Consider the following 17,996-nt stretch of genomic DNA (forward strand, 5'->3'; position numbering starts at 1 on the left):
TGACCTGCTGGGGGTGGCTTGCCTGCCATGTGTTTTCTCTCTCTCTCTCTCTCTCTCTTTCCTTCCTTTTGTCTCTCTGTCCCTTTTTCCTTTTTTTCTTTCATCTCTCTCACTTTTTCTTTCTTTCTTTCTTTCTTCCTTTCTTTCTCTTTCTCTCTCTGTGTTTGAGTGTGTATGTGTGTGTGTGTCAGTGGTGGGTTTCAAAAAATTTTCGAACCTACTCTGTGGGTGTGGCCTCCTTTGTGGGAGTGGCTTGCCAGCCATGTGTTTTCTCTCTCTCTTTCTCTCCTTCCTTTTGTCTCTCTGTCCCTTTTTCCTTTTTTTCTTTCATCTCTCTCACTCTTTTTATTTTATTTATTTATTTCTTGCTTTCTTTCTCTTTCTCTCTGTGTCAGTCTGTCTGTCTGTGTGTGTCAGTGGTGGGTTTCAAAAACTTTGGAGCCTCTTCTGTAGGTGTGGCCTGCTTTCCGGGTCCCCTGGTGGAACCTCTTCTAACCGGTTCGGTAGATTTGATGAACCGGTTCTACCGAATAGGTGCGAACTGGTAGGAACCCACCTCTGTCTGGGAAGCACCTGGTCTCCCTATTGACATAACTGGCCTCCGTACCTCAGAATTGCTGGTTCTTGCCCCCCTTCCTTCCTTCCTTCCTTCCTTCCTTCCTTCCTTCCTTCCTTCCTTCCTTCCTTCCTTCCTTCCTTCCTTCAATGGGTTCTTGGCCAGCATCGCCCCGATTCCTGCCCCAGTGCAATTTCATCCACCACCCCCCTTCCCACGTCCTTCCTCCCCAGCCGCTGAGCGATGACGGAGCGAGGGAGGCATCCGGCTGGCTAAGCGGCTTACCTGCCCGTACAGGTTGCGAGGTGTTCAGCCGCCCCTGCCTCAAACCTCTTCCCCGCGTTCTCACAAGCCCGGAGCCCCGGGGGGCAAAGCGAGGCAGGCTGCAGCCTGTCTTCTCCCCCTCCGCGGCGGTTGGCTGGCACCAGCCGCGGTGGCGAAGGAAGTGGGCGAAGAGGGAGCAGGTGAGAGGGAGGAACAGGTGAGCCGAAGAGCCTCCGGAGGTTTCGACGGGGGTCCTCCTGCCAGCCTCCAACTGCTCCAGAAATGCCAGTCCCGAGATGCCAGGGTGCCCTCGGGGAGCCCGTAAAACGCAGCTGCCAAACAGGCAGAGCCAGACACGGCCTGGGCTGATGTTCGCGCTGCCAGCCACGACTTGCTGGCCCGCTCTCGGCAGAGATACCCATACAGGCAGTCCTCGACATACGACCCCAACCGAGGCCAAATTTTCCGCTGCTGTAAGGCAGGACAAGGTGAGGTCATTTTTATCACCTTTCTTGCCACCGCCGTTAAGTGAATCCCCGCAGTGGTTAAAAGTCATCTGCACGGTCGTTCAGTGGGCTTCCCCACTGATTTTTGCTGGGGATCCCATGACCCTACACTACGACCGTCATAAATGCAAGCTGGTTGCCAAAGCCCGTGAATTCAGGCGACGGGGATTCTGCAACGGTCGTTAAGTGTGAAAAACGGCCGTAAGTCACTTTTCCCCCGACGCATTTGTCGTTTTGAATGGGCGAAGGATACCGGGATATAGAGCCGAGGTGGCGCAGTGGTTAAATGCAGCACTGCAGGCCACTTCAGCTGACTGCTATCTGCAGTTCGGCGGTTCTAATCTCACTGGCTCAAGGTTGACTCAGCCTTCCATCCTTCCGAGGTGGGTGAAATGAGGACCCAGACTGTGGGGGCGATTTGCTGACTCTGTAAACCGCTTAGAGAGGGCTGAAAGCCCTATGAAGCAGTATATAAGTCTAACTGCTATTGCTATCTGTCTGTCTATCTATCTATCTATCTATCATCTATCTATCTATCTATCTATCTATCTATCTATCTATCTATCTATCTATCTATCATCTATCAATCTATCTGGGTGAAATGAGGACCCAGACTGTGGGGGCAATATGCTGACTCTGTAAACCGCTTAGAGAGGGCTGAAAGCCCTATGAAGCGGTATAGAAGTCTAACTGCTATTGCTATTGCTATCTCTGATGCCAAAACAAAGCATGTTAGGATTTAGGATTGCTGGCCGGGGAATTCTGGGAGTTGAAGTAAACCCATCTTAAAAAGGGCCGTTGCTTGAAAGGATTTGGTCTCGGGGCATTATGGAAATTTCAACAACAAAAAAAATGCATTAATCTATCCCCCAGGTCACAATTGGGGTGCCAACAAGAGCTCTTTTGGCGACGCCTCATGCAACACCCCCAAATTTGGGCAAAATGGCATCCACAAAACATTCCCCCCACAATCCCTTCGCCACACCCACAAACACGGGACGTCTGAATCAAAACACAACGGGCAAAAAGAGAATATTACAGTATATTACAATGCAAGTTACATTCCGTCGGCCCGAGAGGTTTCTTTCTGCAGAAAAAAAAGGGGGGGGCTGTGTCCATCTCCCCCCCACACACACCCCTCCCAGGCACCCTCTGGCTGGACCGGACTACAACCCCCCATGCTCCCCAGCCGCTCCAAATCAGAGCCCCGAGGTTGGCGCCTGGGATGGGGGGGTGAGAAGCCACCGAATATTAAGTGGGGGTGGTGCAGGGTGCATGGGGAGGGGGGGTGGCCCCTCCGCCTTGCAGTCCCATTTGGGGAGGGGGGTGTTGCTTGCCAAGGTGGCGCAGTGGTTAAATGCAGCACTGCAGGCTACTTCAGCTGACTGCAGTTCTGCAGTTCGGCGGTTCAAATCTCACCGGCTCAGGGTTGACTCAGCCTTCCATCCTTCCGAGGTGGGTAAAATGAGGACCCAGATTGTTGTTGGGGGCGATATATGCTGACTCTGTAAACCGCTTAGAGAGGGCTGGAAGCCCTATGAAGCGGTATATAAGTCTAACTGCTATTGCTATTGCTATTGCCAGACGTAGCCCATCGGTGGGCAGATGTGCGCCCGGTCAAATTATTTCCAAAGATCAGGCGCTTATTTGCTCTTGCAAACGCAGCTTCTTTGGGGGATGTTGTGTTGCCTGATCAGGCATAGGAGAGCCCAGAGACCCTCCCTCACCCTTCAGGTCTTTCCCTCCTAGCTGATGGGCCGGCAGCTAGACCAGTGGTACATCTGCCTGGGAAGACAGGAAGGCTTGAAGGCGGGTGTCGTCCACTCGCTTACGGAGAGAATCAGAAGGAAGGCTGGGATCAGGTCCTCTGTTCCGCAGGAGAAGCGCCCACCGGTGCCCACCACTCCTCCGCCATCCCCTTCTGGTCAGAGAGGCGGCCTGGCTAAAACCGGGCCGGCGTTCAACCGGTTGATCTTGGCCCTCTCCTGGTTGGAGATGTCCACCTTGGAGAGCTCGGGAGAAGGAGGCACTCCGGCAGGGAGCCCCGCCATCCCTCGCTCGGCCTCCCCCTGGGTGAGGTTGCGGATGAGATGGACGGCGTCCGGCCGCAGGCTGTTGTTGGCCGGAGGCTCTGTTTGACCGGGGACTCTCGGCGGGAAGCGGTATTGAAGGCAAAGCATCGTGAGCAGCACCAAAACAGGGAGCCCTCCGGCGAGGAGGAGGAACGGAAGGAGGACGGCAGACAGGAAGGCTGCGTTGGTTTCTCCTAAGGGAAGCATATTTGGAAAAGAGTGTTGGAAAAGGGACCTTGGAGGTCTTCTAGTCCAACCCCCTTGCTCAGGCAGGAAACAATATACAAATAGTTCTCCAATCCCTTCTTAAAGACCTCCAGTTTTTAAGCACTCACAACTTCTGGTGGCAAGTTGTTCCACTGGTTAATTGTGCTCACTGTCTAAAAGTTTCTCTTTAATTCCAGATTGCTTCTCTCCTTGATTAGTTTCCACCCATTGCTTCTTGTCCTGCCCTGAGGTGCTTTGGAGAATAGCTTGACTCCCTCTTCTTCGGGGGCAGCCCCTCAAATATCTCCCGTCACCCCGAGTCCTTCTTTTTATGAAAACAAATTTTCTTTTTACCCAATTCCATCCTGATTCCGAGCAGCCTACCCCACAAAGCTACTAAAAAAAGAATTCTACAAAAATATTATGACTGGAAAAGCAGCCGCCATCGTCAAACCCTCAAAAGGAGCCGAGGTGGTGCAGTGGTTAGGGTGCAGTACTGCAGGCCACTTCAGCTGACTGTGATCTGCAGTTCAGCGGTTCAAATCTCACCGGCTCAAGGTCGACTCAGCCTTCCATCCTTCTGAAGTGGGTGAAATGAGGACCCGGACTGTGGGGGCAAGTTGCTGACTCAATTTGCTAAAAATCTGTAAACCGCTTAGAGAGGGCTGAAAGCCCTATGAAGCGGTATATAAGTCTAATAAATAAATAAATAAAATAAATAAATAAAAGGGGGACAAGCGATCCTCTAAGATTAGGGAGAAGAGCCAGATTTTAAGGGTTTGCCCAAATAAATTTGGGTGGAGGGTCATACCAATTGGTATTAGAGATGTTTTCTATTGGCGGTTGTAAATCAGAATTTCTCAACCTTGGTCCCTGGAAGATAGGTGGACTTCAACTCCCAGAATTCCCCTCTGCTGGCTGGGGATTTCTGGGAATCGAAGTCCGCCCAACTTCCTTCCAGTAGTTGAGAAACACAGAAGATCGGCATGAATGCCCAGATCTGCCAACGCTGCAACTTTCAACTGCCTGCGGAGTGCTTTTTGGCTGGGGAGACCCTCCCCCTGCCCAGGACCCACCTTTGCACCCCTCGCCCAAGCAGGGGTCTTGCAGGGTCTGACACGGAGCACCTTCAGGGCACAAGCAGGTGTAGCTTCCTCCTCCATCTTGGCAGATGGCACCTTTGGGGCAAGGATTCGGGGAGCACAGGTGGGCAGTGACCTGCGGGAGAGAGTTGGAGGAGGGGGGTGGCAGGGAGAAAGAGGGGGGGGGGATAGTCATTCATTATCTGTGAAAACAGGTGTGGGAGGGGGGCCCATTGTTTTACTCTTCCCGGCCTCTCCGCTCCAGATGTCTGTGCATTATGGGGCCTGGGGAAGGCGACTCACAAGCCAGTTTGGTCTAAGTGGAGAGGCACCGGGCTAGGAACCAGAAGACAGTGAGTTCTAGTCCTGCCTTAGGCACAAAATCCCAGCTGAGCAGGTTTCGGCCAATCACAATGGAGATTGGGAGTTCTAGTTCTGCATTAGATACGAAAACCGGCTGGGTAAATTTGTGCCTCTCACACCCAGGAGTGAGTAGCACAGGAATAAATTAAGATTAAGAATAAAAGTCAGTTGGGAGACGTTGCGTCAAAGACTAGGAGACGGTGAATTCTAGTCCTCCCTTAGGAATGAAAGCTGGCTGGGCGTCTTTGGCCCAAACACTAACGAGGCGGTGAGTTCTAGCCCCACCTTAGGCATGAAAACTGCCTGGTAACTTTGGGCCTATCACCAGGAGACAGGGAGTTCTAGTTCTGCCTCAGCCACGAAAGCCAGTTGGGTGAGTCAATCACCAGGAGACAGTGAATTCTAGCCCTGCCTTAGGAATGAAAGCTGGCTGGGTGCCTTTGGGCCCATCACCAGGAGACCGGGAGTTCTAGCCCCACCTTAGGCATGAAAGCCGACAGGATGACTTTGGGCCAATCACCAGGAGACTGGGAGTTCTAGTCCTGCCTTCAGCGTGAAAGCTAGCTGGGCGCCTTTGGGCTTCCTCTCAGCCCAACCTACCTCGCAAGGTTGTTGTGGTGGGGAAAAGAGGGGGAGGAGGGATTATTAAGTATCTTCACTGAAGTCATTTGTAAGAATAACACAAGCAGCATACAAATGCATAAATCAGTGTTTCTCAACCTTGGCAACTTGAAGATGTCCGGACTTCAACTCCCAGAATCCCCCAGCCAGCATTCGCTGGCTGGGGGATTCTGGGAGTTGAAGTCCGGACATCTTCAAGTTGCCAAGGTTGAGAAACACTGTCCTAATCACTGCTGGGGAATTCTGGGAGTTGAAGTCCGGACATCTTCAAGTTGCCACGGTTGAGAAACACTGTCCTAACCACTGCTGGGGAATTCTGGGAGTTGAAGTCCGGACATCTTCAAGTTGCCAAGGTTGAGAAACACTGGCATAAATGAAACGGAGGAACCCCCCTCCCGCCTGGCCCAACAATCCCTGGGATTTTGCAGCGTTTCCACCACCCCCACCACCACCCCGGGTTCAATTACCTCGCACCACTTCCCGCTAAAGCCCAGAGGGCATCTGCAAAAGAAGGTCCGGTTCTCCGCCTGCTGGCACTGCCCGCCGTGCAGGCAGGGGGCATCTCGGCAAGACCTCTGCTGGCTCTCGCACTCGGCACCCGTGTACCCTGGTTGGCACAAGCAGCTCTGCCTGCCAGCCTCCACCTGTGGGGGGGGGGAAGGGGTGAAAAGAAGGGGGGGCGGGAGGTCAGGGCAACGAGCAGAGCGGGATACGGGCAGTCCTCGGCTTACGGCCGCAATGGACCCCCCAAATTTCTATGGCTAAGTGGGAAATTTGTTCAGTGAGTTTTGCCCCTTTACGAAGAGGGGGAAAGCAGGATATAAAACTATAATCTTCTTTAATTATCCTAAGATTGCAGATTTTTACACACAGACCTGGCAGGCGCCTCCGTTTCGGCATCTCTTTTGGCACAAATTCATCCCTGCGCAGAAAGTGGATTAAAAAAAGAGAGAGATTATTGATTGAAAGAACCTTGAAAGCTGCAATTAAAGAACCAGTTATTTAGACGGTTTTGCCTCGAGGGTTTCTAGGTCTCTTGAGGCTGAGAACCCGGCACCCTCTTCCTCCGATCTTTTCCTGCTACAACGACCCTGGGAGGTCGGCCTAAGGGCCGATCTGACACCAAGTCTCTCCAATTTTCATCCATTTCATTTAAGAGCCTTCTTTCCCCAACTTGGCAACTTTAAGATGGGTGAAGTTCAATCCCCAGAATTCTAGGAATTGGAGTTCACACATCTTAAAGCATGTTGGTTGGGGAATTCTGGGAGTTGAAGTCCATCTACCTTAAAGCTTATTAGCTGGGGAATTCTGGGAGTTGAAGTCCATCTACCTTAAAGCTTATTAGCTGGGGAATTCTGGGAGTTGAAGTCCATCCACCTCAAAGCTTATTAGCTGGGGAATTCTGGGAGTTGAAGTCCATCTACCTTAAAGCTTATTAGCTGGGGAATTCTGGGAGTTGAAGTCCATCTACCTTAAAGCTTATTAGCTGGAGAATTCTGGGAGTTGAAGTCCATCTACCTTAAAGCTTATTAGCTGGGGAATTCTGGGAGTTGAAGTCCATCTACCTTAAAGCTTATTAGCTGGGGAATTCTGGGAGTTGAAGTCCATCTACTTTAAAACTTATTAGCTGGGGAATTCTGGGAGGAGGAGGAAGAGGAGGAGGAGGACTGTTGGGTCCCTGGTACTCTTTGAGCTTGGAGGTTTTCTTGTAGACGTCTCATGACCCAACTAGGGAACATCATCAGTGCTATGTAGCTCAACTCAACTAACTCATTCAAGTTTTTGATCAAACAAGGATTGGAAGTGAGTTTCCCAGGGCTGCCCATCGGACCCTCTTCTCTAATGCCATATGCAGGTGACCACAGAAAGGACAGGTCTTTAAAAAATGCCCCTGGCTGGGTGGTCCTTTCCGTTTCTCCCCGGCCTCTCCAGAATGCCCAGGAGGTTTGGAAAACCCCTCACCCGCCCGCCCCCCCAGATCCCACGTCTTTTGCCATCCCTGGCTGGCTTCCTCTCCTCACCATTCTGGCAGTTACGCCCACCAAATCCTTCCGGGCAAAGGCACTCGTATTCATCCGGTTCCTTGTTGGAGCAGGTGCCCCCATTCTGACAGGGGCGCTGAGATCCACAATAATTCAGGTCTGAGCAAGAAGGGAGAAGAGGGAAGGGTTTGGGGGGGATCCGATCCAAGGCTGCCCCGTTCCGCCTGGATCCAGAAAAAGGCGCCACTCTGGGTCACCCATCTCCCTGCCAGCTTCTGGCTGAAATGCCGCCCATATAGGAGCCGAGGTGGCACAGTGGTTAGGGTGCAGTACTGCAGGCCACTTCAGCTGACTATTATCTGCAGTTCAGCGGTTCAAATCTCACCGGCTCAGGGTTGACTCAGCCTTCCATCCTTCCGAGGTGGGTAAAATGAGGACCTGGATTGTTGTTGGGGGCGATATGCTGACTCTGTAAACCGCTTAGAGAGGGCTGAAAGCCCTAGGAAGCGGTATATAAGTCTAACTGCTATTGCTATTGTGGTTGGCGCAACCTTCTCCAAAGGTTAGTGTGGGAGGGGGGAAGGACCACCAAGGACTTTCTTGTTAAAATTGTCCCAGCTTCTCTTATTTCCTTCCTTTTGAATAAATAAATAAATCCTCAAAGTAATTAATTGGGAAGCCATTACAGGTAGTCCTCGACTTACGACCCCGATTGAGCCCAGCATTGATGTTGTTCAGTGAGACGTTTGTGCTTCCCCCATTTTACGTTTGCTACATTAGTTAAACCACTGGAGCGATTTGTTTAACCCCTGTGGCAAGAAAGCTGGTAAAGTTGGGTTCAATTCACTTAATAACCGCCTTGCTTAGTGACGGAAATTCCTGTCCCCTTGGGCTCATAAGTCGAGGAGTATCTCGGTTTCCCCCTTAACTTATTTTAGCAAGGATAACAAGCATTGATTGAAAATGGACGTTCCAAGCTAGCGCCCTCTGGTGGTGTGGATGTGAACTTTCACCCTCACAAACCCCCTTGATCAGGTGGGCCAGCTGGGGGGTCTCCTTTTGAAGGAGGGGGAGAGGAAGGAAAATGAGTTGGGGGTCTTTGGCTCCTCCTACTTTGCTGCAAGCTAAACTAGCCATCATTGCAATAGTAAGGAAAAGGGCAGCAACACAAACCATGGTTTGAAACTGGTTTACGAGTTTGTTTGGTGGTGGTTTGAATTTACACTGGCCCTGAAAAGAAGGGATTGATAGCCGGTCCTCACACTTATGACCATTGCAGGGTCCCTGCAGTCATGTGACCACCGTCTGGCACCTTCCTAGCCAGCTTCCAGCCGGCATGGAAGGTCATCAGTCCCAGTCTCACTTAATGACCGCATCAAAAAGGTTGTCAAAACCAGGGTGCAGTTGTGTGATGTCTCACTTAATGACCTCACCACGTAACAACTAATTTTTCCCATCCCAATTGCGGTCGGAAGTCGAGGACTCTCCGGAATTGGGGACCACCATGTTGAATGGAGGCTGGTTGCAAAATAGAGGGAATCCTCAAGTTACGACCACGATGGAGCCCCAAATTTCTGTTGCTAAGGGAGACATTTGTTAAGTCAGTTTTGTCCCATTTTACGACCTTTCTTGCCACGGTTGTTAAGTGAATCACAACAGTTGTTTAGTTATTTAGTTATTTAGTTAGTTGTTTAGTTGTTTAGTTATTTAATTAGTTAGTTAGTTAGTTGTTTAGTTAGTTATTTAGTTATTTAGTTATTTAGTTAGTTGTTTAGTTATTTAGTTATTTAGCTAGTTAGTTAGTTAATTAGTTAGTTGTTTAGTTATTTAGTTATTTAGCTATTTAGCTATTTAGCTATTTAGCTATTTAGCTATTTAGTTTACTTACTTAGTTAGTTAGTTAGTTGTTTAGTTGTTTAGTTAGTTATTTAGTTATTTAGTTAGTTGTTTAGTTATTTAGTTATTTAGCTAGTTAGCTAGTTAGCTAGTTGTTTAGTTGTTTAGTTGTTTAGCTATTTAGCTATTTAGCTATTTAGCTATTTAGTTAGTTAGTTAGTTAGTTAGTTAGTTAGTTAGTTAGTTAGTTAGTTAGTTAGTTAGTTAGTTAGTTAGTTAAGTGACTCTGGCGTCCCCACTGAGTTTGCAGGTCAGAAGGTTGTAAAAGTGGATCACGTAATTCCGGGATGCTGCAACAGTCATAAATATGAACCTGGCCAGAAGGATGCGACAGTCGTTAAGTGTGAAAAATGGTCCTAAGAGACTATTTTCAGGGCTGTTGCAACTTCACTAAACAAACTTTTGTAAATGGAGGTTTTGCCTCTTGGGGGAGAGTCTCCGCTGCCCCCTTTCTTCCCATCTCAACACAGGGACCCCCTGAGCAGGGCCGAGGAGGGGACGGGGGCTCACCCTTGTCACACAGAAGCCCCCCCCAGTTGGTCTCGCAGTCGCACTTCCAGGGCACGGTGCAGCTCCCGTGGACGCAGCCCGGGAAGAGCAGACACCGGTCACAGTGCTCGCCCGTCCAGCCGTAATGGCACCTGAGAAGGGAAGGGGGGGTTATTGCACAGCCAATGGCCTTGAAATTGGGGGGGGTGGGGGGAGCAGCTAGGTCAGACTTGCCCCAATCTGATCCTGTAAAACAGGGCCCCCAACCCCTGGTCTGTGGCACTGGCACCAGCCTGTGGCATGCCCAAAATTGGTCAGCGCAAACCAGCGAAGCCCCATCCGTGGGACGCAGCCAGCACGCAAAACTGCGTATGTCCCTTGCACCCCCCCCCCAGTCCTCCGAGCAACCTCTCTCCAGCTGGGGGATTCTGGGAGTTGAAGTCTTAAAGTTGCCAAGGTTGACGAGGTCGAGGGCATGAGGCAGGGGTGGCCGAACCTGGGAACTTTAAGACTTGTCAACTTCTTAGAGAGAGAAGAAGAGAGAAGGGAGAAAAGGAAGACGAAAGCACCAAGAAACCTCTGGCTGGGGAATTCTGGGAGTTGAAGTCCACAAGTCTTAAAGTTCCCAAGTTTGGACACCCCTGGCATAAGGAACGTCCTTGAAGGACAGGAAGAAGGCTTGCTACCAAAGACAGCGGTCGGATAACAGGGCGTTGGGCCCCAGCCGAGAAAGTAATGTGAAAAAACGTTTCCAATAAGCCCATTCGGATGGCAAGATTCAGCTGCTAATGTGACCTCACAGGAAAGATGGACTTGGCCCCCATAATGGTGCTTCTTGTCTGGACAATCTCGAAGAGCTCAGCCCCCACCCCTCATAACATCATGGGCGCCCCACTCCCCCCAATCTTCCTTGCACTCCCGTTCCACGAAGGAAAGGCATGTTTTTCTCGCCGGATTGTGCGGCAGGAGTACGACCAACTAAACCAGCATCAGACCAAGATTTGGGAACTTGCTGGCCCCCAGTTTCATCGTTGCTGGCTAAGTGAGGGCTTGAGGGAAGGCCCAAGGGTCAGAACCCCCTCCCCCCCCCCTGCTTGCTTCTCACCTGCACTCCCCAGGCACCTCGCAAAAGCCGTGCGTCTTGTGGCAGCCCGGACGACAAACAGCTGCAACAGAGCACAAAGAGGGGGGTTTGCAACATCGGGCGAGGCTCCCGAGTGGGTCTTGAACGCTGCTGCAAGGACATGGCTGCGCCCTTCTTGGGGGGGCGCACCTGAATGATCCTTCAGGTATGGTGGTGAGAGACCTGGCCTACCTCAAAGGGCTGGCAAGGAGGGAGCGAAGGGAGGGGATTTGCACCGGTGAGGAAAGTCCTTGTTTTGGTGTTGGAGGGAAGGATTGAAAGGACGCAGGGATGGGGCCGCCCAGCCTGAAGACCCTACAGGATTTCGCATCGCTAGGTGTGCGCGGAGAAGGGAGAGGGGCCGGTCTACCTGGCCACAGGTGAGATCGGGGGTTAAGGAAGGGAGGCTAGAGCCAAGGTGGCACAGTGGTTAAAGTGCTGTACTGCAGCCACTTCAGCTGACTGTTATCTGCAGTTCGGCGGTTCAAATCTCACCGGCTCAGGGTTGACTCAGCCTTCCATCCTTCCGAGGTGGATGAAATGAGGACCCAGACTGTGGGGGACTCTGTAAACCGCTTAGAGAGGGCTGAAAGCCCTATGAAGCGGTATATAAGTCTAACTGCTATTGCTATCTATCTATCTATCTATCTATCTATCTATCTATCTATCTATCTATTCTATCTATATCTATCTATATCTATCTCTCCCTCCCTCCCTCTATATCTATCTCTCCCTCTCTCTATATCTATCTATCTATCTATCTATCTATTATCTATCATCTATCTATCTATCTGGGTGAAATGAGGACCCAGATTGTTGGGGGCGATATGCTGACTCTGTAAAACCGCTTAGAGAGGGCTGAAAGCCCTATGAAGCGGTATATAAGTCTAACCGCTAACTCTGTTTTTGAGGTGGACTATCAGGTTGCCGCATCTCAAGGACAGTGAGACACAGGGACATCCTCCAGATGTCAAAAAAACATCAAGGTGGCAGCTGGGAACATGTGATGAAGCCCCACCCGCCCTTTTAATGCACAGGGGACCCACAGAAATACAGGGGGTGGGTTGGGGATGCAGCTACTCCCATCATTTTGATCTGTTGGTCTATTCCCCGTCTCAGCAATAGCAATAGCAATAGCAGTAGACTTATATACCGCTTCATAGGGCTTTCAGCCCTCTCTAAGCGGTTTACAGAGAGTCAGCATATTGCCCCCAACAATCCGGGTTCTCATTTTACCCACCTCGGAAGGATGGAAGGCTGAGTCAACCCTGAGCCGGTGGGATTTGAACCGCTGAACTGCTGATCTAGCAGTAGCCTGCAGTGCTGCATTTAACCACTGCACCACCGTGGCTCAGAAAAATGTCCACAATTTCCCCTCCCTTGCATCCATCTTTTTTGACACTCCCCCAAGATACCTTCTGGGGGGGAGGGGGGGAATTGGAGCAGGATAACCACAGCAATGGGGCAGCCTGCCCTTTTCTAGACCCTTATTTCTCGCCCTGCCCCGCGCCAGCCCGCCAGCCCCGGAACATACCCCGCTGGCACTTGTTTCCCGTCCAGCCGTCCAGACAGACCTTGTTGCCGGCCGCGTCACAGCTGTGGTGCCCGAAGAAGTCGTCGCGGGGCCTGCAGAGCAGGTTGCACGAGGGCCCGTAGTAGTGCTCGTGGCAGCGCACCCGCAGCCGGCACTCCAGCAGGGCGCTGCGCCCGCGATGCCCTAAACGCTGCCAGCCGTCGCCTGGGTTCACCATACCCGAACGGGTCACCCTCTCGATCAGCTGCCCGGAGCCTGCCAAGGAAGGGGAGGAAGATGAAGGTGGGGAGGGGGGGGTCCTGTTCTCCATCACCACCACCACCTCCACATCTGGTGGGAGGCACAAAACCCAAAGAGCCAGCAGCCCCCGGAGAAAAAAGCCGGCGGCGCCTGCATCATACAGTGCGCGGACTGCCACAGTCACTACGAGACAGAAGATTTGCGTCCGTGGACACCACCAACAAGCAGTCAGAAGACAGGGTGAAAACACCTTAACTGCACAACACACGGACAAAGGTCACCATAGTTTCAACTAGGAGCATCCTGGACCCATTAAGTTCAAGAACAACAAGGGGATTTCTGGAAGGTTGGCATTCAGACGAATCGGCCATCAACAGGCACACAGAGATGAACCACATTTACACACCTTTCAAAAGAGGCAATTAAAAAAGAAAAAAAGGCAAAAAAGACCACAACACCTCAGCTGGGTAATGAAATGTCTGCAACTGGGAGTCTAGGAGCATCCTGGACCCATTAAGTTCAAGAACAACAAGGGGATTTCTGGAAGGTTGGCATTCAGACAAATCGGCCATCAACAGGCACACAGAGATGAACCACATTTACACACCTTTCAAAAGAGACAATTAAAAAAGAAAAAAGGCAAAAAAGACCACAACACCTCAGCTGGGTAATGAAATGTCTGCAATGTCTCCTCCTCCTCCTCCTCCTCCTCCTCCTCCCCCCCCCCTGCAATCCCCCCTCCCTTCTAGCACTCATGATGTTCCCTAGTTTGGTCACGAAACGTCTGCAAGAAAACCAACAAGCTCAGAGAGCACCAAGGAAGCCACAGTCCTTCTCTTTCTCCTTCTCCTCCTTCTCCTTCCCCTCCTCTTCCTCTCCACAAAACCCACTCCCTTCTAGCACCAATTATGATCTAGTTGGGTCATGAAATGCGTGCACGAAAACAGCCAAGCTCAGAGCGCACCAAGGACCTGGGAGTTACAAAACTGACATATTCAATCCAATTCAAACGGATCATCAAACGGTCCGAAATCCGGAACTTGGTTCTCATCGATGTTGACAGCTGCCAAGACTTTTATACCAGTAGAAATGGAGAGAATGGAAGAATGGATGGAAAAAAGCGATGGCGTTTTTTCAGAGCGGGCAGAGTTAATTGTTTAATTAAAGAGAAGGAGTTATCTAGTTTTGTTTCCATTTGAAAAACCGCTTCTGGACTTTATGCTCGAAAGAGAAAACAAAATTAAATTTTGATTTTAGGTTTTGGAGGACTAGATTAACTTGGCTATTATAGAAACGGCTTCTATTTCCTGCAAATGTAAGGCAAGAAGCTGAGGATGGATCTGTGTTTTACTGCACCCGAATAGAGTAAAAAAATAATAATATCCCTGCATTGTTTTGCTCCGTGTTTCTTCTTATCCTGCATCCCTTCCCTTTTTCCCGCTTTCATTTTCACCTATGTTTTATACCTTAATCATAAACTCAATAGTCCCAAACATTTTGAGTGCCCCGGGGCCGAGCTGCAAAGGAGCACAAATTACCAGTCCACAACAAGGCTGACACACCGCCTGCCACTGCACCACCAGGGGTGAAAATTTAAACTCATTTACCCACCCGCTCCCTCCCCCTGCATCTGCCGTTGTCCCCCGTCCCCGGAAAGCCATCAACGAGCCCTCTCTTCCGGCTTATTCCTGGCAACTGCTATTTCAGAGGTAGACTGCCACCCTCCATGGAAGTTCCAGTTTTTACGGGCCAGAGGCCAGTGACTAGTCCAGGGCTCAGGGATCAGGAATGTAGCTGAAAGGAGAAATGAAAGCCCAGAGCTACAATTATTGTTCTCACAATCTTTCCTACGCAGCTAACAACTAGTTCAGCCACTTCCTAACTGGAATATATATATATATATATATATATATATATATATATATATATATATATATATATATATATATATATATATATATATATATATATATATATATATATATATATATATATATATATATATATATATATATATATATATATATATATATATATATATATATAAATATAAATATATAAATATATATATATAAATATATATTTATATATATATAAATATATATATATATAAATCCAGGTGTGCTGAACCTCCCATCTTTTCCTACTTGCTCCAGTAGAGGGTTCTGGCCAGTACGGCTCAGTACGGGCATAGTTTCGTTTCGTTTTATTGAGCTTGTATGCCGCCCACTCCCGAAGGACTCCGGGCGGCGTACAATAAAACAAGGGAAGGGGATAATACACAAGACAACATATTAAAATATACAACAGTCACAATTTCCGAGGGGCTGGATATTTCGAAAGCCCCCCGGCCTGCTGGAGCAGCCAGGACTTAACGGCTTTGCGGAAGGCCGGGAGGGTAGTGAGGGTCCGGATCTCCACGGGGAGCTCGTTCCAGAGGGCTGGAGCTGCAACAGAGAAGGCTCTCCCCCGGGGAGTCGCCAGCCGACACTGGCTGGCAGATGGGATCCGGAGAAGGCCTAACCTGTGTGATCTAATCGGTCTATGGGAGGTGATCGGCAGGAGGTAGTAGATGGGAGCACGAGCCACCAAACTGGTACGGTGATTTGTTTACACACACACACCCACTCCCCTGCCGTTCCATACCTATTTTTAATAGGTGTGGAGCCTGCGCGACCTCCGAGGAGCAGCTGGGTGTGGCAGGGGCGGTGGCGTGTGCATGCACAACCAGGACGCCGAGCCCTGTGCACAGAGTGTACCGGTAGCGACGGGGAGAGGGATCCACCACAGCCTTGCACCCATCATCACAGGAGAAAAAGGACCTCTTACCTGGGCTGGTGACATCACTGGCGTTGACCGCGTCCCAGGCCTCCAGAACCAGAGAGTACGAGCGCTAGAAGGGACAAGGCAGAAGTTCACCAACACATTCCCCCGCCTGAACATCTGGAAACCCCAGATGTGGCACCCCCCATCTGCCCCCAACGGTTCCAGTTCTTTGCTCAGTTCTATATGCCAACTGACTGAAGGAGAACGAAACCCTTTCTACCATAAAGAGCCGAGGTGGCGCAGTGGGTAGAGTGCAGTACTGCAGGCCACTTCAGCTGACTGCTATCTGCAGTTCGGCGGTTCAAATCTCACCGGCTCAGGGTTGACTCAGCCTTCCGTCCTTCCGAGGTGGGTGAAATGAGGACCCGGATTGTGGGGGCAATATATGCTGACTCTGTAAACCGCTTAGAGAGGGCTGAAAGCCCTATGAAGCGGTATATAAGTCTAACTGCTATTGCTATATCAAAGCCAGACTTCCCACTCGGTTGAACTGGATGCAGAAAAATTAATTGATTAAGTAATAATAATGTAAAAAAAAAGTAGAATGATTGTGGCAAAAGAAAGCCACAAAGTTTAATCCCACAACATCTGGAGCACCAACTGAAGGGAGATTAGTCAGCTTCTCAGCTAGGTCTGTTAAGGTCCCTCAGAGTACCCCAAAACTTTGGCAACTTTGAGTCGGCTGGACTTCGAGTCCCAGAATTCCCCAGCCAGCCAGGGAATTCTGGGAGCTGGAAATCTACAGGTCTTAAAGTTACCAAGGTTGGAAAACACAGCTGGAGACCCTCGTCCAGAGCCAAAGGGAGGGAAGGAGGATTAGCAGTGGGAGTTCAGCCTGTGGCTTCTGCCTCCCAGCCATTTGCCTCCTTGCAGCAAATAGCAAACAGCCTGTTTCAGATTCAGATTCAGCACAGCCGGATTAAGCACAAGCAGATGACTGTCGGTTGGATCGGCCTCCCGATGCTACAGGGGTTCCCATATCCTATTGCTCCCATTTTTGGCCTCTGCCTGCCCCATTTTCTGCCCATTATTTGATTTGATTTGATTTGTCTTGTATGCCGCCCACTCCCGAAGGACTCCGGGCGGCTCACAACAGACAAGGGAAAGGGGGAAAACTAGACAAAGACAACACTTTAAAAACAAAACCACAACATTCACAATTTCCGTGGGGCTGGATATTTCACAGGCCCCCCCGGCCAGCTGGAGCAGCCAGGACTTGGTGGCTTTGCGGAAGGCCGGGAGGGTCGTAAGGGTCCGGATCTCGACAGGGAGGTCATTCCAGAGGGCTGGAGCTGCAACAGAGATTATGGTCTCCATTGTCCCAAAGATGGTTTGTTTTAGAAGGCAACTGAACTTTCTTGGTTTTTTCCGTTTGAAGAGGTTTCGCTTCTCATCCTAGAAGCTTCTTCGGCTCTGACTGGATGGTGGGGAAAGGAAGGGTTGATGCTCCTTGCAGACAGCTGGTCCTTTGCATCCTTTTGAGAGGGTCGTTGAGGCCACTTGGAGGTTTCTCTGTGTCCTCAGGGTCACCTGAGTGGTGCAAATGGTTCCCGCAGTCTGCAAATTTTCCCTCTGGAAATCCCCTCCTATTCCCACCCCATTCCAAGGGTCTTCGTCCCATATTGTATAGCTATATAGCAAATGACCAGCTGTCTGCAAGGAGCATCAATCCTTCCCATTCTCCACCGTCCTGTCAGAGCTGAAGAAGCTTCTTGGATGAGAAGAGAAACATCTTCAAAGAAAAAAGACAAGGAACTCCAGTTGCCTCCCAAAAGAAAAAGGCACCTTTGGGGAAAACCGTGTCTGGGATGACGGAGAATCTTCACAGATCTTCGTTGTTTTCCAATCTGCAACTTCTGGTTCAACGTTTCTTAACCTGGGTAATTTTGGTTTTTCGGGGGATGTGGCTTTACAGGTAATTCCCGGCATACGACCACAGTTGGAACCAGAATTTCCACTGCTAAGCAAGCCGGTTGAGCCGAGGTGGCGCAGTGGTTAGGGTGCAGTACTGCAGGCCACTTCAGCTGACTGCGATCTGCAGTTCGGCTGTTCAAATCTCACCGGCTCAAGGTCGACTCAGCCTTCCATCCTTCCGAGGTGGGTGAAATGAGGACCCGGATTGTTGTTGGGGGCAAGTTGCTGACTCAATTTGCTAAAAATTTGTAAACCGCTTAGAGAGGGCTGAAAGCCCTATGAAGCGGTATATAAGTCTAATAAATAAATAAATAAATCAAT

General features: G+C 50.2%; 1 protein-coding gene across 1 annotated transcript in view; it reads right to left on the reverse strand.

Moving 5' to 3' along the window:
- Positions 1 to 3,155: 3,155 nt before the first annotated feature.
- LOC148042878 (uncharacterized) overlaps positions 3,156 to 17,996 on the reverse strand; it is a 23,417-nt gene continuing 8,576 nt past the window's right edge. The window contains exons 6-14 of the mRNA XM_087727942.1: positions 15,765 to 15,828; positions 12,696 to 12,950; positions 11,144 to 11,204; positions 10,060 to 10,190; positions 7,693 to 7,812; positions 6,547 to 6,593; positions 6,139 to 6,315; positions 4,697 to 4,823; positions 3,156 to 3,592 (exon numbers count right to left, since the gene is read on the reverse strand). Coding sequence (XP_087584068.1) covers positions 3,252 to 3,592; positions 4,697 to 4,823; positions 6,139 to 6,315; positions 6,547 to 6,593; positions 7,693 to 7,812; positions 10,060 to 10,190; positions 11,144 to 11,204; positions 12,696 to 12,950; positions 15,765 to 15,828 — 1,323 coding nt within the window. The 3' untranslated portion in view covers positions 3,156 to 3,251. The remainder of the gene's footprint in view (positions 3,593 to 4,696; positions 4,824 to 6,138; positions 6,316 to 6,546; positions 6,594 to 7,692; positions 7,813 to 10,059; positions 10,191 to 11,143; positions 11,205 to 12,695; positions 12,951 to 15,764; positions 15,829 to 17,996) is intronic.

Source organism: Thamnophis sirtalis, unplaced genomic scaffold (assembly GCF_051295495.1).
Source record: "Thamnophis sirtalis isolate CommonGarterSnake01/CBP01778 unplaced genomic scaffold, rThaSir2_p1.2 scaffold_13, whole genome shotgun sequence".
Classification (NCBI taxonomy): Eukaryota; Metazoa; Chordata; class Lepidosauria; order Squamata; family Natricidae; genus Thamnophis; species Thamnophis sirtalis.